Source organism: Pongo pygmaeus, chromosome 5 (assembly GCF_028885625.2).
Source record: "Pongo pygmaeus isolate AG05252 chromosome 5, NHGRI_mPonPyg2-v2.0_pri, whole genome shotgun sequence".
In the NCBI taxonomy this organism is placed as follows: Eukaryota; Metazoa; Chordata; class Mammalia; order Primates; family Hominidae; genus Pongo; species Pongo pygmaeus.
Genome location: NC_072378.2, coordinates 69,039,315 through 69,062,259, shown reverse-complemented (window position 1 = coordinate 69,062,259; position 22,945 = coordinate 69,039,315). Strand labels below are relative to the sequence as shown.

The following is a 22,945-nucleotide window of genomic DNA, read 5'->3' as shown; positions in this document are numbered from 1 at the left end:
TTTATTCGTATTCAGAATGTCCAGCTTTGTCTTTATTTGCTTTTCTTAGCCTTTGGAGTATATTATAAGCACCAAGCAAAACATAGTTTTTAAATTCCCAAGTTCCTGGTCTTAAGTACTTATTTAATCACTTATGACCTACGTGCCTTAGGACAGATTATTAACTTCTCTGGACTTAAGCTTCCTTATGTCTAAAGATGAGAACAACCTATCTTAGAGTTATTATGAGAATTAAATGAGTTAACATATGTGACATTCTTATCAGTGCCTGGCATGATATATGTTATATATGTATAAAATATATGTTAATGTATGTAAGTATATATGCACATATATTTATGTATATGTGTATATATACTTATGTATGTATGTGAGTATGTATATGTGTATATATACTTATATATGTATATATGAGTAAGTATATATACAAATATATTTAATATATACTCATGTGTATACTCAAACACAAACGTGTATATTGTGTTTATTATTGTTATAAACCATTTCGATGACTTGAGTTGGGGCATTGTAGATACTGATTGCTGTCTGGGGGAATATTTTATTACGTATTCTGATAATTTTACTAAAGATGCCTACTGGAGAATTAACTATGCTTTAGGTGGATTGGTTTTTACTAGGGCCTAACTATTGAAAAGATTTAAAAAATCTCATGTTTTGAAAAGATACTTAAGATGTAGTATACCCGTTTTCTTTAAATTTTAAGGTTGTTTTTCAACCTTAGTTTCAATATTGAGTGTAAGCATGTATCTGATGTGAAGGTACTGTTAAAGTGTTGCAAGAATATTTTATATTTTAAAGGGCTTGCTAAATGTTATACTTTTTTCTCCTTGGCATCTAGCAAATTAAAACGGCACTCAAGTATACGTTGGGATTTGTTGTGATTTGTGCACTGCTTCTTTTAGTTGGGTAAGTCTTGATTTTTTTTTTTAACCATGAAATGGAAATAGAATTATTTGAAAAAAAATAATAAAAGGATCATTCAGAAAAATCTAGGAAAGAAAAAAATGTTAAAAAAAAGAACAATCCACTCTCTAAATCTCCAAGGAACAATAGCCACAATTTAACAGTTTTGTCTGTGTTGTTTCATCTAGACATTTTTATGTGCTTGAATGCATGCAGAGTTCACCTCCCTTCTTGCATGCACTCTACATGTTTTTTACACAAATGTGATTATGTTTTATGTAATTCTTGGTAATCTGCCTGTTAACATATTGTGGGCATCTCTTCAGGATAGTAAGTGTAGATCCATCAATTTTGACTATATTGCATTTCCTTCTAAGGATACAAAAATATATTTAACTGATCTTCTAGTGATGACTGCTTAGACATTTATAACGTTTCCCCATTGTAAATAACACTTTGATGAAAATCCTTGTCTGTGCATCTTTTCAGATTTGACCCCATCAATCTTTTAAATCTTTGTCAATGAATTCCCTTTCTTAATTCTTCTTGTTTTTATACTAATATCAGTAACATTTTGCTTATTTGTTTGTACATCTAAAATTTATCCTTGTTAATGGAAGACATTTATCTTTGTTAAAAATAGCTCGTCTTTCATTTTTTATGTTAGGAAATACATTAGGAGTAAATAAATTTTTTAAAGTTTCTGTTTATAATTTAGTCTCACAATTTTCAATAAATAACTTTCCATAAATGAAAAAAATTACTTATTACATGTAACTTGTAATGGGAATAAAATTGTTGAGTAATGGGAATAAAATTCTTGAACTTTTTGTAGTTCCAAGAGTTCTTAGGATGCATGTGTTTTATAGTCAAGTCATATTTTCAATTCTTTTTACGTGCCTTGATGTGTCATGAAAAAGAGTACTTTTTGTAAACACTTTTTTTTAGTGGTTTTTCTATGTATTTTATCTCCGGAGTATATTTCCAAAGTATTTTTTTGGCTTTTTAAAGAAAGCCAAATCTACTTATGTTAATTTCCCTTGTTAACATCGAGGTCCCTTGTATGCAAACCTGAATTATCTGGAGCGGGAATCAGCAAACTTTTCTTAAAGCATAGATAGTAAGTATTTTAGATTTATTGTCTGTGTGGTCTTTGTGTCTCTTTGTAGCTCAGAAGTAATCATAGACAATGCATGAACAAAAAACATGACTGTATTCTAGGAAAACTTTATAAACACAGACAGCCAATAGTTTGCCAACTCCTGTTTTAGAACATGAGTGAGAATCATCAATAAAACTACAAATCTTTGCAACAGTCAGATAAGAAAATAGTGAATTAAAGACTATTAGCATTTCAGCCATCTAGGACAGTGTTCTTCTCATTATCATATGTAAATATTTGAATGAGGTGTGCATTTAGGTTAAGTGATTGACAAAAGGTCTTGAAATATTTTTGAAGGTGGCATATTCAGAGTTTCTTTTAAGTGATATGCTTTTGCTAATAAAACTAGATAATTTTATGGCAAAGCCGTGATCTAGATTTAACTAATTCATATAGCTCATACATTTTTGAAACACTTATTGTGTTGGATACTATGCTAGATCTTGGGGCTAAAGGTAGAGGACCATGGTCTCTGTCCTCTAGGTCTACATTGTGGAGGCGTGCAGATACATACCTTGAATTACAGTGTTTAAGTACTCTGATAGGAGATGCATACCAGATGTTGATGGTAGAGGAGCAGGTTCTTACTCTGCATTGCAGAATCAGGAGATATAAGAGGAAGTAATATTTGAGTTGAGAGTCGAAGGAATGGGAATTGGTCAGCTGACTTGACAAATAAAAAAGATGAATAACATGTATAATGTTTTCATCTGCTTTGGCTGCCATAACAAAGTATCATAGACTGGGTGGCTTAAATAAGTCATTTATTTTCTCATGGTTCTGGAGGCTAGAAGTCTATGTTAAAGGTGCTGGCAAATTTGGTTTCTGGTGAGAGTTCTCTTCCTGGCTTATAGAAGGCCACCTTCTTGCTCTGTCTTCACGTAGCCTTTCCTTTGTGCTTGCAGAGGGAGAAGGGGAGGAGGAGAGTGAGAGGGTGGAGGAGAGAGAAGGAGCACTCTCTGGTGTCTCTTCCTCACCAATGCCATGGGATGATTTGGGCCCCACCCTTGTGACTTCATTTAACACTAATTCCCTTGCTAAAGGACCTATATCCAAATACCATTACATTGGGGGTTAGGGCTTCAACATATGGATTTTTTTTTTTTTGGAGAGTTAAGTACAGGGGACTTTATTGATAGTACATGACAAAGGTGGTACTCCCTAGGTCCCTCCTTCTTCAGGGGGTCTGACACAGAAACTGTGTCCAGGGGAGATTCTCAGTGTGGTAAGGGACTGAGTGCGGCAGGGACTCCCCAGCAGCTGAGGGCCTCTCTCTCCCTGTTGTGCTCTTGCTGGGGCTGGTGATCCAGGGGCTCTTACCTCTTGGAAGCCAGGTGGAACATGAGTTCCACCACCCTGTTGCTGTAGCCAAATTCATTGTCATATCAGAAAATGAGTTTGAAAAAGTGGTTGTTGAAGGCAGTGCCAGCCCCAGCATCAAAGGTGAAGGAATGAGTATCATTAGTAAAGTTGGAGGAGACAACCTGTTGCTCAGTGTAGTCCAGAATGCCTTTGAAGGGACCCTCCAATGCGTGCTTTACCATCTTCTTTATGTCATCATATTTGGCAAGTTTGTGCAGATGGCACATCAGGTCCACAACCAACACGTCGGCAGTGGGAACATGGAAAGTTATGCCAGTAAGCTTCCTATAGATCAGGGATGACCTTGCCCACAGCTTTGGCAACACAGGTAGAGGCAGGGATGATGTTCTAGAGAGCCCCACAGTTGTCACACCACAGTATCCCAGAGGGGCCATCCATGGTCTTCTGAGTGCCAATGATGGCATGAACTGTGGTCCTGAGTCCCTCCATGATGCTACAGTTGTCCAGGGTGGCTAAGCAGTTGATAGTGCAGGAGGCATTGCTGACTATCTTAATGCCATTTTTGTACTTCTCATGGTTCATGCCCATCACATGGGGGTATCAGCAGAATGGGCAGAGATGAGGATCCTTTTGGCTCCCTGCTTTAAGTGAACCTCAGCCTTCTTCATGGTAGTGAAGATGCTGGTAGACTCTACAACATAATCAGCACCCAAATCACCCCATTTAATTTTGGTGAAATCTTGTACCTGTAAGAGGGTGATGGGATTTCCATTGATGACAAGTTTCCAGTTCTCAGCCTTGACAGTGCCCTAGAACTTGCCATGGGTGGAATCATGCTGGAACATTTAGGCCGTGTAGTGAAGGTCACTGAAGGGTCAGTGATGGCAACAATATTCACTTCGCCAGAGTGAAAAGGAGCTCTGGTGACCAGGCACCACTATGGCCAAATCCATTTAGTCTGGCCTTCACTTTCACCATGATGTCTCAGTGATGTGTCTGGTGCTGCTGAGAAGATGAGGCTTTCTGTAGAATGGGGGAGCAGAGAGCCAGCAACATATGAATTTTTAGAGAACACAATTCAGTCTATAAAATATATTAACTGGGAGGCTGAGGTTAGCATGGAGTGTTTGAAGAATGACATAAAAAGTATGATGTGAATTTAGGTTTCCCCTCCCCTCAAAAAAGGAAGGGTAATATGATGTTTCAAGTGTTCCTGTGGGCAAGTGACAGGATATGACATTAGCCAGGTAAGTAGACTTTGGGTCTTATGTGCCATGTTTAAGAAATTTTTAATTTTGTCCTACCCAGTAATTGAAAGACAGTGAAGATGTGTATATATTTGTGTCAATGAATGCATGAAAATAAATATATATGACTTTGCTTTAAGAGTTACAGCACTGTGGGCTGAGCATGGTGGCTCCCGCCTGTAATCCCAGCACTTTGGGAGGCCGAGGGAGGTGGATCACGAGGTCAAGAGATCGAGACCATGCTGGCCAACATGGTGACTTCTACTAAAAATACAAAAATTAGCTGGGCATAGTGGTGCGCGCCTGTAATCCTAGCTACTCGGGAGGCTGAGGCAAGAGAACGGCTTGAACCCGGGAGGCAGAGGTTGCAGTGAGCTGAGATTGCGCCACTGCACTCCAGCCTGGCAACAGAGTGAGACTCCGTCTCAAAAAAAAAAAAAAAAAAAAAAAAAAAGAGTTACAGCACTGTGAAGGACGTATTGCAAGAGGATTTTGGGTGTTGAGTTGGAGAAGTGGTATGTAAATAGTAGGTAGGAAGATCAGTTAAGTAGCCATTATGTAAGTTCAGGTGAGCATTGGAACTACAGTGGTTACAAAGAGAACAGAGAGGAAGAAACATAAGCTATTTGGAAGATAAGTATGAATTGACTTGGTGATGGAGTGTAAGAAGTGAATGTTATTTTCAGTTATGCTGAATTCATCATTTCCATTTCATGTCTACTGAAATTCATTAGCTTTTCCTTTGTCTGTTTCTGAAGAGATAATGTGTGTTAAGTTAATTCAATGAATCAGATTGGGTAGGAAATATTTTTACTAAGCAGTTTTTTAGTTTTGTTATTTTCAAGGGCATGAGGGAAAAGTATAATCTTACTAGGCTCTAGTTTGTATTTTAACCCATTTGTGCCAGAGGTTGCAAATTTTTTTGGTGAAAATCAGACCTTGGCGATGACCTTGAGTAGTAAAATATAAATAACTCTCACAAGCTTAGTATTCCAATAATGGAACACTAGGCATAAATGGCTTAATCTAGTACTTTGTGTTTTTGGAAGCTGAGGTGCTCTGTATACATTTTTTTTTTTAGAAGGGCTGAGATTTTAAAAGCATGTGCACCTTTCTACTACACAAATCCCATTGTATTCTAACTCTTGGTTACTTTAATGTCATCACCATTTCATTTAGTATACTTTAGTATACGTGATACTTTAGTAAATGCTTTAGTATACCTGATAATCTTAACTGCTGTTTCTTTCCTCAGAACTGATATATCTATATTATAACTTTATTGGACTTCAATTGCCTTTTCATCTGTTGGGAGGTATTTCTTTTTCTTTATAGATCTTTGTCTATGGGGCTGATATTTGGTCAATGAACAGTGGTTTGTTCCTTCTGGTGGTTAAAAGGTTGACATGCTTTTATACCAGTCAGGTGCTGCTCTGCCCTCTGGATCTTCTTCCCCTACCTCAGCTCCATTGAAAGAGGAAAGCCTGGTTCATCAGTGTCCTGCAGAATTAAGGCCAGGGTCTGTGTTGATTAATTGGTGCCTTTGCCATATTTTGAGTTCTACTTATGGAAGTTTTCTTAGTTTATGTGAAAATATTTTAGGTCTGTTTTTTAGATTATAAAATCCTGATGGTAAAGTAATTTAAGAACCTGCTTTGAATTTGTGCTTTCGTTTATACCTAAAATACTAAGTGCTCAAATGTTTAACTCTCCGATGGATGCTTTCAAAGTATTTTCCTGAAGTCATTCTGATAGTAGTGTGGGTCACTTAACTTAGTCTTTTTAGTTTTTTTGGTTATATAAGGTTCCCTCTGGTGTTACTGTATTTGAACTGCTGGATAATTCTGCTCAGGAGTTGAACGTGTGTCATCAAGAGCAAGGGTTAATTAATTTTATTCTCTTTCTGTACAATATCTTTGATTACCTAAAACTGACATACTGAGTTTTAGAATATTGCGTATTGAACCCTATGAGAATGAATGCTATTTTTAGATATCCTAATACATATTTCTTTTTTAATAGTACGATAGGTGGTATTTTGTACAACATAGAAATTTTTGTTTTCCCACTCTCACAGATTGGTTATTCCCAACTATCAAGTTCAGAACATACTTTTTGGGATATCCAGAACAAACTGTCCAAATAAAGGAATATCATATGGGTAGTTTTTTCTTGCTTAGTTTATATTTCTGTTATGGATGTGTAATATACAAAAATGTTATAATTTTATTTCTTGATTCCACACCTCTGCTTTCAGTTGTTTGATTTCATACCTGGGGCAACAAATAATAAACTTTCTACATTTATTGCTCTATGCCTGTAAGTACTTGTTTTTTCTAAAAGTGGTGAGAAATAAGTCTCTAGGATTAAGAAGAATATAGTAAACTGAAGTCAATGCAGGTAGTTAGAAATCTAAATAACCTCCTGACATGCTGTGCCCAGTCATTTTTTAAAAGCGTTATCAGTAGCAACAGGAAATAGGGATTTTTTTAATTAAAAAGAAAATTTTAGAATAATTACTTTGTTTTACATGAAAACATTATTAGAGCAGGTACCTTAATATATTATTGAACGAATTCATTTCCTCTTTACAACAGAGGATAAATCTTATCACTTTGCTTACACTTAAAATTAGGTTGGGAAGGACGTGGTATTAGAGTTACTTCCTACTCCTGTTTGTTCCTGCACATATACAACCTCAGGGATACCCAGCTGTTTACCTTAATCTCTTGATTATCTTATTGATATGGGCTAGATAATAAAGTGCACATTTATTTATTCTATCTTTTCCCAGTCTAAGATCATAGAGCAGGTCCTAGGATGCTAGCCGTCTCTATTATTTCTACAGTTCCTTTTCACCTGTGGGTTGGGAAACAAATAGAAACTACTTTCATTGTGTCTGTTGGATAGAATCTTGAAAGATATATTAATAGAAAAATACTAATAAGAAAGTAATAATCACTCCCGATTCCACAGTGAGACATTTACTGTTTATTCTAATGTATTTCTTTTGTTTCTTAAATAATTGCATATATTTACATTCTGCTTTACTGATTTAATACAGATGTCCTTAACCTTTTTTGTGGATTGTTTTGATCGTCTTAAACCTGTGGTCCATTCTCAAAATATTATATATTTATTTTTTGTTTTTTACCAGCTTTATTAAAGTATAATAAAGTATTTTAAGTGCAAAAAACATACGGGATCACAAAGGAAACTAATTTTTCTGAATGTAGTAATGCAACTATTAAAACAAATTTGCAATGAAGTAAACGCATAGATAAGAAACTTTTTGCTCCCCTCTGTGCATAGTACAGATTTTATTTATTTATTGTTTTGGAGAAAAATAATTTGAGTTTCAAACCATTTAATTTAACTTTTTATCTTTAAAGCTATTAAAACAATTATTTTCTCTTTTGTAGTGCCTTTGTTCCATTGAATGTTCCCGATAACAAAAATTCTACAGAGTGGGAAAAAGTGAAGTTCCTATTTAAAGAACTTGGAAGTAGTCGTAAGTATTGTTTTTTGTAAAAAACATAGTAATTTATATTTCCTGATACTTCAGACTTTTGAGAAGCAGTTTATTTGTATTTTGTTAAGAATTTAACCCCAGCTGGGCGTGGTGGCTCATGCCTGTAATCCTAGCACTTTGGGAGGCCGAGGGGTGGGGGGTGGATCACGAGTTCAGGAGTTTGAGACCAGCCTGGCCAACATGGCCAAACCCCGTCTCTGCTAAAAATACAAAAATTAGCTGGGTGCAGTGGCAGGCGCCTGTAATCCCAGCTGCTCGGGAGGCTGAGGCAGGAGAATCAGTTGAACCCGGGAGGTGGAGGTTGCAGTGAGCTGAGATTGCACCATTGTATTCTAGCCTGGGGGACTGAGCAAGACACAGCGAGACTCCATCTCAAAAAAAAAAAGAATTTAACCCCACAGTTTTTCTAACTCGTCATTTTGAACCTAATGCTAGACAAATTAGAAGTGTTGCATTCTTAAGGCTTGCTTTTAGCCATCTAGCTATTACGTAGCTATTTTCTTGACTTCTTTATAAAATTACTATGTTGAAAGAAAATTTAATCTTCAAAGTATTTTAGCAGTGAGGCTCTTATAATTTCTATGTGATTTTTAATTTACTTAGGATAATATAAAATAATATGTTAAAGAAATGTACTGGATATATTAGGTTTTATTTTTAATTAGTAAGAGAGAACCTTACGTTTTTGTTTGAGATTAAATCATCTTTTATATAAAATATAAATTACAGAGGTTTTCTATGAATTAAATCATGTTTTATTATAAATTTACCTCATCAAAATATTTTGGCATTGCTTTTCTACAAGTTTTTCTTAACTTACTCTGTGTGACCTAGGTTTTTACGGAAAAAAAAAAGGCTCACAGATTAGGTTAAGAAAATTGCTTAATCATTGAAAAAATAACTGGCATTAGAAAGTGATATTAAAATACTGTGTATCATATTACTCAAAATTCTTTGTGCATTTGAACATAGTAACCTTATTTTCAGAGGTACCTAGTGTACTTATTTCTATAAATACTATGCAGAAAAATTGCTTTTTTGACTATTCTAATAGGTACTGTACATTCTTTGATCAGCACTTCTTTCTTTTTACCCAGGTACAATGCTAAACGATGATTAAATTAAGTCTTGCAGTCTGCTGTATGAGTTCTTAATTTTCTTGCTTTCCACTTAAGATCTCATGTTGTAAATTGTGATTCATTAATATCTTGCTGATACCAGCAAGAATAAGGGTAGCAGGCCTGGCATCTACTAATACTGAATTGTCAGATTTATGTACCTTGATTCTATTGCTGATAAATTAATGGCTTCTTTTCTTGGAGTTAACTCCTTTAGATATCTTGAGTAACTACTCTTCTACCCTAAACATTATTTCATAAGTTATACTTTGAGTATTAGTATAACTTGAATTGGTGATTAGATAGGTAGCATTATTCTGTTTTTTGTAATTCCATTCTCTTTAGTCTTTATTTTTTTTGTCTCCAGTGTTAAACACCATATTCTAGGATACATGTTACTTATCACTCTAGATCAGCTGTCTAAGTCCAAAACAGTTACCCAACTATTCTTAATTTTTAGTCCTTTCGTCTCTCATCCCACCTCCTTGCATTGCATTTTTCAGGCATCAAGGGTATATGACCTTTTTATTGATTGATTGATTGATTGAGACGGAGTCTTGCTCTGTCACCCCGGCTAGAGTGCAGTGGCGTGATCATGGCTCACTGCAACCTCTGCCTTCCGGGTTCAAGTGATTCTCTTGCCTCAGCCTCCTGAGTAGCTGGGACTAGAGGCACCCGCCACCACGCTTAGCTAATTTTTGTATTTTTAGTAGAGATGGAGTTTCACCATATTGGCCAGGCTGGTCTCAAACTCTTGACCTTGTGATCCGCCCACCTTGGCCTCCCAAAGTGCTGGGATTACAGGCATGAGCCACTGCACCCGGCCTATATAACCTTTTTAAAAAAAATGCTTTATATGTAGTAAAATGTGTAGATCTTACGATACATGTATATAGTCATTGTAACTGATTGCAGTCAAGGTGTAGAACACATCCATCACTCCAGCAATTTTTTCGCATTATTCCATTCAGTTAATATCATCTCCCATGAGAGGCACCATTGTTATAATTTGTGCCACTATATATGTTATATTAGTTTTGCTTTTTTTGAATATTATAAGTAGAATTCTGATTCCATTTATTAATGATTCTTTTTTGTGTATACCTGGCATCTTTCATGAAATAATGTTTTGAAATTCATTTGTATTAGTAGTTCCTTTTTATTGCAGCAGAGTAATGCATTTTATGACTATACTACAACTTGTTTACAATAGGATTTATTTATTATATCATAAAGATATATGTACCCAGATCATAGCACCCCCTAATATATAAAGAGAATGCATCTTCAAGTATCTTCAGCACACGTTTATTCATCTTTTACCCAAATGGGAATAATTAATAATGATCAATTTTGAGTTATTTGGTTCAGATGATTTTGACTATTAGTAATATTAACATTTCGATTGGCCAAATATGTCAGCATGTCTATTTTATCATTTCTAAGACATATAATTTTTCAGATTTTTACATCGCTGTTTTGGAGATATATTTTACAAATGATAGTACCTTAAAATTATCAGCCAGATGTCAGACCCCACCTAGTTGTATGAACACCTTCTCTTGATACTTCTGACATGATCAGTAAAGTAACAGCATCAAAATGTCTTTGATTTGATAAAAAGTAGTTTTAAAAAATTAAGGCTTAAAAATTTGCCTTGCATGATTATGAATTTGTTAATAATATGCTCTCTTTATGTGTTATACAAAACTGAGACATGAGTTTTAAGATGATAGATCATTATAATTTTATTAGTACTCATAAAAGATTAATGTCAATACATTACATTAATCAAAACTTTGTATTTGATTCCACAGGACTTACATTTAAACTCGATCAATACAGGCCTAATAGGACCTGTATTAAAACTGGAAAAAGTATTGCTCGTACCTAAGAATATTCAAATTTGCATAGTATTTTATTACATAATTTGATATATTTATGTGAAAGTGTCATTCCTGCCCCTCACTCTTTGACCTTCCTTTAGATAATTTCCTAAATCCAATGCATTAGCATAGTATTTTGTGTGTGTGTGTGTGTGTGTGTTTGTATTTTTTAACCTATTTTCTCGTTGTGTTTGCTTTTATTTTTCTGCCAAGTAGGCAAGCTTGTCCTTTCGAATTAAAAAGTGAAATAAATCTTTAATTAAGATTTTAGTTTTTGATTATCTATTAAGAACTGATTTGAAAATTAAGAACAGAACAAAGAAACTGGAAGTCCCAAGACTGAGGGGAGAAGGGAGGAAGAGTCAAGGTCAGTGGCTTTCCTATGAAATGTTGTTTCTCAGGGTCTGCTATTGAGAAAGGCCATGTGATCTTTTTAATCACCTTTTGAGCATCTGATATTTTGCTGATCTCTTTTTGGGCCCAGTAATTAGCCAGTAATTTTTCTCTTAATTTTAAGAGGTGAAGGAAAGAAAATCTCAGCTAGTCCGAAAGATTTTTTACAAATCAATTTTTAAAGAGTCCTTTAGAAACTCTTTTCTCCACTTGGAGTTAGCACTTCAAGAATACGGTAATACATATTGGTTTTTATTTCCTCAAAATGTGCAAGCAGCTCAGCTTTCTATGTTGATTTGCTAAGTATAAGGTTTTGAGTAGTATATATGTACATTTTTAACAGTTTTTCTTTCTTCACAGATGGTTTAGCTGCATTGTCATTTTCTATTAGTTCTCTGACCTTGATTGGAATGTTGGCAGCTATAACTTATACAGTAAGTGAAATGGGGATAATTGAGTTAAAATTGCCTTATAAAACAATTTTTTTACCTTAGTAATTTATTAAACTTTATTCTGTTTTCGTTTATAGTATTTTGATTCTTTTTCAATTTTTCTTCAGTTTTCTTTACTTAAGGGTAAAATTTTAACCACTTAGCCATCATCATTTTAGCTGTATTTGTGCAATTTCATAATCAGAAATGTTATAACTTATGAACCTTGAAGGTGGTTATATACTGTTATAATAATCTATGCTTATAAATCTATATAATAGATTTATAATATTATCTGATATGCTTATAAATCTATATGCCTATAGATTTATAAGTATATTAATAGATTTATAATATAAGCATATAATATATAATATAAGCATATTAATAGATTTATAAGCATGCTTATAAATCTTTATGCATCTATAAGCATACAGATTTATAAGCATATTAGAACTCTGAACCATAGACCATATCTATTACTGATTTTGCAGATTTACTCTACTTGGGGATATAGGGCTTTTAAAATAAGATATTTTATATAACTTGATACTTCTCTTTTATATGAAATCTATTCTTACACTCTCAGACTTTTTTTCCACTCAGTCTTCCTGGAAGTGGTAAGGTGTGAATTATAAATGACTGACCAAGTTGTATACAGACTTCTCTTTGAGTCTTTTGCTCACATTATAGATAAAAAGCTAGTAATAAATGCTTCTTTATTACCTATCTTGAGAATTTTATAAGCAGCATTACTATTATCTGGAACCTTTCAGATTAATGAAGTTTATGTTGAAGCACTCAATTCTTGCAAAGATGAAAATTCTGGTTACAAAGGAAACATTTTTGGGTATTTTCTTAAGATGTCTTCCTTTAGACATAAAGGAAATGGCTATTATCGTAAGAGCAGAATTTAGTTTTGTCACATGATCATTCACGTGCCATAATGTATAATAAAAGAACCCCAAAAGACATACATTTCAATATCTTACAAGTGCTTATCTGGGTACTCAGTTTTATTATTCATTGACATTTTTGTGTTTTTATGTGATACCACATAAGGCATTTGTCATCTAATATCAGTGGGTGATTATCCTTCTATCTCACAGAATGTACAGCATAGTAGTTGTCTTTTAAGAAGTAGTCACAAGTTAATAACAAATTAGGAATTAGACCTGGATTTTAATTGCTATTATTCTGTGACTGATCTGTTATGCTAATCTTGGGTTTGTCCTTTAACCTTTCTGGATCAGTGTCTTCCCTATTAAATGGAAATAGAAAATGTTCCACAGGAATTTTTGAAGGTCAGATGATACTATTTGTAAAAGTGCTTTGAAACCTATAGAGAAATGAGGATATAGCAATCAATGAAACATAAGTCAGGAGAAAAAAATAGAGAGAAATTCAATATGTAATATCAATGTCAAGAACTGTGAAGGGCCTAGGATATTTACCCTACTTGTAACCTGCCAGTTTTGTGGATGGCAACTGAAGATGTAAGACTTCTACTCACAGCAATAGCAGTAGCCATAGGATCAACTTTTTTGTGTGTTGGTTCCTGGAGTCCCAGTTCCCCTAGGGCAATGGGGAGACAACTAGATGAGACCTGCACATAACAGAGTGCATCGTAGAAGAGGAACCCAGAGCTTAGGGAAGCTGAATCTTTTATAATGGATGGTAAGCATGCCTGTCCTTTGCTCCAGGGAAAGATATTTTCTTTATCTACCAAGACTATTTGCTGTACAAAGATCTTTGAAAAGATAGTACAGAAAAAAAAGTGGTGGGTCGGCGGGGGGGTCAGTTAGCTCCTGGCTTGCAAAATATGCAGAAATGAAAGATGCATGGAGGTGTGTCTCCCAGTGGTCAATTGGTAGATACTATGAGGAAAAATAAAGCAGCATAAGGAGATAGACAGTAGTAGAGGCTGAGACTACTGTAAAGATCAGGAATAGTTTCTAACATCTGAACAGAGACCTGAATGAAGTGAAAGTAAGCCATGACAGAAGAGTAAGTGTGAGGATCCTGAGGTGGGCACATACATGCTATATTCAGATACTAGCAAGGAGGCAAAGCCATTGTGGCTGGAATTCAGTTGACAAGGGGGAGTAGTAAAAGTTTCATTGAGGGGTAGCAAGAGGCCATGTCATGTGAGCTTTATAGTCCACAGTTAGGGTTTTGAAGTTTATACCGATTGAGATTAGAAGCCACTGGAAGTTTTTAAATGGAAAAGTCATGGGCTCTGACAAACATTTTAACAGTATTACTCTGGTGGCTCTGAATTAAATAAGCTATGAGGGTAGCGAGTGGGAGTGGAGAAAATAATTTGTTACTAAAACTATTTGAAAGAGAGCTTCTTTGTAGGAATGATATTATTGGAAAGAAACATTTTAAACTAATATTTTATATTTAAATGGAAACTTTGAAAATTATTTAAATCAATTAAACTAACATAATATTCATACTGAATTGGTTAAGCTATCCTTAAAAGAACTTCACTTTTCTAGAATACAGCAGGTCCTCAAATAACATCTTTTTTTTTTTTTTTTTTCATGTTGTTTTCCTATAATGTTGATGTGAAAAAAGAACAGTTTCTGGCTAGGGCCACTGTGTGGAGTTTGCACGTTGTTTCCATGTCTGTGTGGGTTTTCTCTGGGTACTCTGGTTTCCTCCCACATTCCCAAGATGTGCGTATTAGGTGAATTGGTATGTCTGAAATTGTGCCAGTAGGAGTTAGTGTAGGTATGTGTGAGTGCACCCTGCAGTTGGAATGGCATCCTGTCCAGTGTTGGTTCCTGCCTTGCAACCTGAGCTGGTGGGATAGGCTCCAGCCACCTGTGACCCTGAACTAAGAATAAGTGGTGGCTTGGAAAATGAATGAGTAAATGAATGCAAATTATTGTAAAATAAAAATTCATGAAGAATACTACCTACAAGTGCATAACAATAATTGCAATACAAAAATGTTCAGCTAGCCCAACATTGTTGTTTGTTTTTGTTTTTGAACTGTGTGGTGGTAGGAGGAGCTCTTTATAATTTTCACTTTGCAAACATTTATTCCTTAATTTAACCCACTATGACCACAACCATCGTCACTCACTAATTCACCAAAAGTTGAGTATTTTGTTTTTATTAATCTTTCCTAAATGTATGTAGAGCTTATATTTATTTCAGTATTTAATATTAGAAGTGCTTTGAATCTTTATTTAGAAGTTTGGTGATGTTCTTGTGACCAGAAATATGCAATAGGAAGTTAGCTCTTGTTTACATCAATTAGTCTGTAGTAAAATTGGTTTTGTTGCCAGGTGCAATGGCTCACGCCTGTAATCCCAGCACTTTCGGAGACCAAGGTGGGCGGGTCACCTGAGGTCAGGAGTTTGAGACCAGCCTGGCTAACATGGTAAAACCCCATCTCTACTAAAAATACAAAAATTAGCCGGGCTTAGTGGTGGGCTCCTGTAATCCCAGCTACTCAGGAGGCTGAGGCAGGAGAATCGCTTGAACTCGGCAGGCAGAGGTTGCAGTGAGCTGAGATTGTGCCATTTCACTCCAGCCTGGGCGACAAGAGCGAGACTCCGTCTCAAAAAAAAAAAAAAAAAATTGGTTTTGTTATACATCATTTCACTTAAAGTCACAGTTTCCAAGAATCCATTGATGACGTTATGTGATGATTTACTGTATAGAGGGCTGGGCTGAAGGATATTGATAAAACAACCAGATTACCTTATAATGGGATTGAGGGTGGGAACCAGGAACACATAGAAGAGTTACTAAATAGGTAGAGAGGGGCCACTTAAAGCCTAAGGCCAAGGGAGAGATTCCAATGTAACAGCCCACTAAAATCCAACTTCCTAGCAGTTAGTTGTTTTCTTTAAGCAGCATAAACAATAAAATTATAATAATTGGTGTGGAGAGGCTGAAATGTGGATCTCAAGTCCATGGGCCTCCTGACCTACTTTCCCATCTAAATTTCTTCATCTTTATAGTGGTATAATATTTAAGTAATAAAGTGTAGTGAGGATTTAATTAAATAATCCACCAAGTCTTGGAATCTCCTGGCCACTTAATAGTCACTATTAGCTTAAACAGTTGAATATTCATAGTTTCATATGGTTCAAACTATAGTTCCCACCTCTTTCCTCTCTCAGTGAAAATAAACCAAATGCAAAAAGCAGTTGTATCATGATCAGTGAGAATGTCCCTTATTCAAAGGTAAGTCAAAAAGGCATTCATAATTGAATGGTGGTTAGTTGGGGTTGGGGGAGTGTGGATAGACAGATAATATCATTCAAATATCACTACAAGTACTCAAAGCTCAGGTTTTGCTACCAAGCCATGATCTGGCCAGTTTTAATACCTATGCTGTATAGAGAGAGGGGAAGAGGAAGGTAGATGATACCCTGTTCAAGAGGGGCATCATGGTGTGTATAGCTGAGCTCTGGTCGTGAATGTTGAGTTTGTTTTTGTTTAAAACCTGTTACCTGATCCCAAGCTTCCCCATCTGTAAAAATGAGCCAATAATACTTACCGAAATTTTAGTAAAAATTCAGTGAAAACCAACAATTTATAAATATGTGGTTTTATTGTAGATAGGTAGTTAAATAGTATAATTATCATATTTGCTTGTAGTTGGGATACAAAGTTTTCTCCTAACTTACCTTGGAAAAGGTTGAGAACTGGACTTTTCTTGTGGCAGCTTGAAAGAGGGTATAGAAAATATTCATGAGGACTAGAAGAGGTTTAATCTTGATTAAAGTACCCAGAGTGGGAAATTAATACTTGAGTACTTTGACCCTAAATATAATATGAAATGTAAAAATCATGTTTGTTATGGAATTTGTAACTGAATTTTTTTTTGTATTGGGGCTAGAGAAGTTTTTTTATTTTATGTGTCAGTCAAGTGTGAATTTCTTAGTTATGTATTATTGTTTATTTTTGAAACTAGTTGACTATTTAAATTTTACTGATTCTGACTGCTGTACCCTGTATTAATGAATGCCAAATAATTGGACAGTGAGCTTTAGGAGAAGAAGATCAAACAGCATATTAGTTTGCCTATTATTTTAAGCTTACATTGAAAGGGAATTAATTGATCCTTATTAAATTTAAAAAAGTAAAACTTGTAGGCACAGATATATATGTAGATATTCTAATTTTTTGGTGCCACCAAGTGGGGAAATGTTGAATAATGATGTCTTCAGCAAAATGTATCATATGGACCAGTGAAGTGCCTATAGAAGCAGTGACTGCTAAATTGTTTACTATATACCTTTATCCATAAAACTTTAAATATGTCCACCAGGATATTTGTGATTATAAATACATATTTACATATTATTATGCTAACCTTTGTACATTTAATGTAAAATATAAACTAATAGGTTAAAGAAAATTAAAGTGATAAATTAAAAGATTCAAATATAGAAATAAAACATTTAGTATTTTCTTCTTGTACCCATCAAATGTTGGTTTGCCTCTATGCCTTAGTTCAGGTCAGTATAACAGATGTACCATAGACTGGGTGGCTGAAACAACAAACATTTATTTCTCGTGGTTCTAGAGACTGGGAAGTACAACATCAAGGTGTCTGGTGTCTGGTGAGGGTCCTCTTCCTTGATTTGCAATTGGCTGTCTTCTCATTCTATGCTCATATGATAAAGAGCAGGGAGAGAGAGGAAGCAAGTTCTATGTGACCCTTCTTATAAGGGCATTAATCTTATTTATAAGGGATCCACCCCTCATGACTCAGTTACCTCTCGAAAACTCCACCTACAAATATCACACTGGGCATTAGATTTGAACATACGAATTTTAGGGGAAAACAAACATTCAGTTCATGTTACAACACCTTATGAACCACAGCAGTGGTTCTCAATAATATTTTGAGAAAGAAATTCCCTTTAAAAGTCAAATTTCTCAGCCTATGTGATAGCATATTTCACTGAATACATGCTACCGATTGTAAGGTGCACCATTATGTGTCACTATAAGGAAAAATCTGACAGTTTTTTCTTAATCATTTATAATCTTTGTTTTATATTTAGTGAGATTTGTTGGATTTATCTGCATTAATAACAAGGAAAATATGAAATGAAAGTCATTCCTAAAACTTTATATTTGGAGTGTGAGAATTCTAAGTCACTTTTTGAATTGGTTATTGATGTTCATGTTTTACTATACAACACAGATGGTTTTTGACTTACAGTGGAGTTACATTCCGTTAAATCCATTGTAAGTTGAAAATATTCTAAGTTTGAAAATGCATTTAATGCACCTAAACTACTGAATATCATAGCTTAGTTTAGCCTATCTGAACACAATAGCTTAGTTTAGCCTATCTTAAACATGCTCAGAACACTTACATTAGCCTACAGTTGCACAAAATTATCTAACACCAAGTCTATTTTACAATAAAATATCAAATATTTTCTTATGTAATTTATTGACTACTGTACTGAAAGTAAAAAAGAATGGTCTCATACCATCACAAAGTATGAAAATCCTAAGTTGAACCATTGTGACATGGGAACCAACTGTATTGTCTTTTATTTTTATTGATACATAATAGGTATACACATTTTCCAGGTACATGTGATAGTCTGAGACGTTCATATAATGTGTAATGATCAAATCAGGGTAATTGGAATATCCATCACCTTAAACATTTATCTTTATGCCAGGAATATCTGAATTATTCTCTTCTAGCTATTTGGAAATATACAATAGATTATTGTTGACTGTAGTCACCCTGCTGATCTATCGAATACTAGGTTGTATTTTGTCTATTTAACTGTACTTTTGTACCCATTAATCAAGCCTCTCTTCATCTCCCCTCCCTACTCCCTACCCTTAACAGCCTCTACTCTCTTAGTCATTAGTTTTAGTCACTATGTTAGGTGAAATAAGCTGGGTTCAGAAAGACAAGTTTCACATGTTTTTGCTCATACACAGAAGCTAAAAAAGTGTATTGTCTTTTATGCTATCAAGAGAATTGATGTGCAGCTTTTCTTGTGTGTTCTAGTCTTATCTCTGGGATTTTCTTTGAAGCTGCCAACACACTTATCCTGTAAATTTAAGATGTTTTGTTGTTGTTTCTTGTCTTGCCATATAGAAGGGAATCCTTTTGCATATACCTAAGCAGAAAAATGCTTCTGTTTTGGATATCTTCCTTTCTTAAGCTTATGAAGCACTTGACTGTTGCTTTTTAAGAAAATACAGAATTATGCCCATTATTCTAATGAATATTTACTTTACTACTGATACATCTTCATTCTCTTTCTCCTGAATTACACATTAACTTTTTGCTTTAATGTCAAATCATATTATCTTTTAAGACATAAGTGGCAATTAAACTCAATAATTGTACCAAGAATGCATGTAATTCAACTGAAGTGACTGTAATGTAACTTGCTGTGACCAAATTTGTGAATGTGCATGTAACGACAACTATGTCATGGCTTCTGCCTAGCCTTCAATTATATGATGCCTTTAATTTTTAGATGCATCCAAATTTCATTGATATTAAATGTAAGAAAATATATACATCTTAGACTCAGTGAATACTTAAAAGGAAAGTCTTGAGTACCTGTGTTGTTCCATTAATCATAATAGCATGTACATCTTTGAATAATAGATTTCACAAATATGTGGAAGACATTTATTAAGTCTACAGGTAGTATTTAGTGTTGACCCTTTACAGTAATCTAAGGCCTGCAGAGTTGGAAACCATCATTCCAGATAAAGGAAAGAGATATGTAAAGAAAACGTGCCATTCTAAACTGAGCAGTAAAAGAAGTTATTAGGAATGTAGTTTGTATATATTATTTTAAAACATTTTGGTTTTCAAATAGAGTTGGTGATTTATTCTTGGAAGCCAAAATAAATAAATTTGGGGACAATTATGGCCAACCTATTAATAGAAGCATTTTAAACTTTACAATCTCTTTAGTTTTCTGATTTTTTTTTCTGGAAATTCACTAGAGGGCAGTAGTAAGTAATAAAAGTTTTGTGTTTCTGAAAAGGATAGCCTTTTTGTACATTAAAAAAAAAAGTCTGAAGTGAAGTTCGTGAAGTTCAAAAGATTGTTGTTTAAAGACCTTAAAAGTTACAATGTTTTATATAAGGTCTATGTCAAGCTTATCATAATCTAAATATTATAGTTAAATTTCCTGATAATTATTGAAAATGCAATCCAAAAACAAGCTAAAAGCTTGGTAACCAAACGACGGCACCTTTCTTCTACTTGTTGTCTTCATACAATTAAAAATTTAAAAATAGTGTTATGTTTTGGTCTTATGTTACCACAAGTTGTTACCAGAAACTTTTTTATTTTATAAAATATTTTAAATTAATCTATTTAGAAATTCAGTTCAGCTCTTCTAATAAGTATATCAATTCCATTTAAGGAAATAACTTTGTGTGAATTAAGAGCTCTCTCTTCCTAAAAGCTTATTGGTCAATTATTATCTTCTTGGAGAAATTATTTTATTAATTTAATAAATTTTTGTTCTTGAAACAAAGGTAAGAGGAAAAAGAATTGGGACCTAGTCTTTACATACCAAATAGTCTGCTGTAGTTGTTACTAGTCTGGTCTAGAAATCTGTTCAGCCAAGTTTGGCAGATCTAGTGATAAAACAAATGTGCAGATGAAGAATGTTAATATACCCATGCGTTATAATTGAGTTATAAGCAAGGAACATTTACAAGTCAGGGAAGGTTTCTCAGACATATTGTAATTAAACCAAGACCTGAAGGGCATTAACAGTTGTTAATGAAATAAGATGAGAAGGTGGGCATTCTAGATGAGGGCACTACATGGAATAAAATGTGTATGTTGGACAAAGCCTAAAGTAGCATGAAATTGTAGTGTTTTAAAAACTATGAATAATTCAGAAGCATGAGATAAAGTTAACAAATTGATAGGGATCAGGTCATGAAGTGCTTTATATGCAGAATTACATTAATTAGAGTCTATTCCCAATACCAACCAATAATTGTACCTTTCATAAAAAAATAGCAAAACAACTTTTTAAAAACAATTTTATATGTTCATATACATATAGAGGTTGGGAACAAGTAGAATTGCTCTGGTTAAAGTAGCAGCAGATTCCTGCATGGCTAGCTGCCTTATCTTCTGTAGTGGCCCTAGTGGCACCTTTCCAGATTCCTAGGAACTCATACCAGAATGCTTTGAAAAATACTTTTATTAGTCCTGTAGAATCTTAAAGGATGTTAATTAGAGGAATGACATATATTGACTTGGGTATTAGAGTGAGATCACTTTAGAAACAGTGTAGAAGATGGATTTGTAGAAATTGAGACCAGCAGACCAGTTTAGGATAATTTAGAAGGCCTTGTGTTTGACAGTAGACTGTAAATAAGGGCCATGTTGTTAATACTGACTAGAGCAAAAGGTTCCTTGGGAAACAGTATCGAGTACTGCAGTTAGTGCATTCAGGGAACCTAATCCATCCAACACAGAATAACAAGCATTGAGGACAAATAGGCCTAGATTGGAGGTGGTTGAGAGGATAGGGAAACATACCTGCGTATAAACTGGGTTTAGCAAAATATTGCCATGGCATTTTGTTGTAAAAAGCAACATTCTATTGGATTATGAAAATAGTATGACTGATATGGTTTGGCTGTCTGTCTCTACCCAAATCTCATGTTGAATTGTGATCCCGAGTGTCGGTGGTGCGGCCTGGTGGGAAGTGATTGGATCATGGGGGTAGTGTCTAATGGTTCAGCACCATCCTCGTAGTACTGTCTCGGGATAGAGTTCTCATGAGATCTGGGTGTTTAAATAAAAATCTGTAGCACCTCCCACTTCACTCTCTTCTTCCTGCTCCAGCAACGTATAACGTGCTGGCTTCCCCCTTGCCTTCTGCGACAATTGTAAGTTTCCTGAGGCTTCCCTAACGATGCTTCCTGTACAGTTGGTGGAATTGTGAGCCAATTAAACCTCTTTTCTTTATAAATTACCCAGTCTCAGGTAGTTCTTTATAGCAGTGTGAGAACGGACTAATACAATGAGTATTCAGAATTGGTAAATAATCATATAATGCTATATATTAATCAGAGTCTTAAATTATTCTGTTACTTTTTATCAATAATGTTTAAAGAATATGGAAGTACTACAATAACCAAATCAAATAGGTTAAAATGATAATAAGGATAGGAAAATCCTATAAGGAAATGTTAAAGGAACTATCAGGTACTTTGGTTCCCATAGGCTTTATTCTTCGTATGTTTCAATGTTTTGAGGATATAGAGTTTAATATTAAAAATATAAACGAGATGCTTTTAATTTTTTTTAAGTTATTTATTTTTTATATTTTATTTATTTATTATTATTATTATTATTATTATTATACTTTAGGCTCTATGGTACATGTGCGCAACGTGCAGGTAAGTTACATATGTATACATGTACCATGCTGGTGCGCTGCACCCACCAACTCGTCATCTAGCATTAGGTATATCTCCCAATGCTATCCCTCCCCTCTCCCCCGACCCCACAACAGTCCCCGAAGTGTGATGTTCCCCTTCTTGTGTCCATGTGTTCTCATTGTTCAATTCCCACCTATGAGTGAGAACATGCGGTGTTTGGTTTTTTGTTCTTGCGATAGTTTACTGAGAATGATGATTTCTAATTTCATCCATGTCCCTACAAAGGACATGAACTCATCATTTTTTATGGCTGCATAGTATTCCATGGTGTATATGTGCCACATTTTCTTAATCCAGTCTATCATTGTTGGACATTTGGCTTGGTTCCAAGTCTTTGCTATTGTGAATAATGCTGCAATAAACATACGTGTGCATGTGTCTTTATAGCAGCATGATTTATAGTCCTTTGGGTATATACCCAGTAATGGGATGGCTGGGTCAAATGGAATTTCTAGTTCTAGATCCCTGAGGAATCGCCAC

At 34.6% G+C, this 22,945-nt stretch overlaps 1 protein-coding gene across 1 annotated transcript in view; it reads left to right on the top strand.

Annotated features, from left to right (window-relative positions):
* The window catches only part of LMBRD1 (LMBR1 domain containing 1), a 126,985-nt gene that overhangs the window by 46,705 nt on the left and 57,335 nt on the right, over positions 1-22,945 (top strand). Inside the window, exons 5-7 of the mRNA XM_054492349.2 lie at positions 860-927; positions 8,079-8,167; positions 11,946-12,019. Coding sequence (XP_054348324.1) covers positions 860-927; positions 8,079-8,167; positions 11,946-12,019 — 231 coding nt within the window. The remainder of the gene's footprint in view (positions 1-859; positions 928-8,078; positions 8,168-11,945; positions 12,020-22,945) is intronic.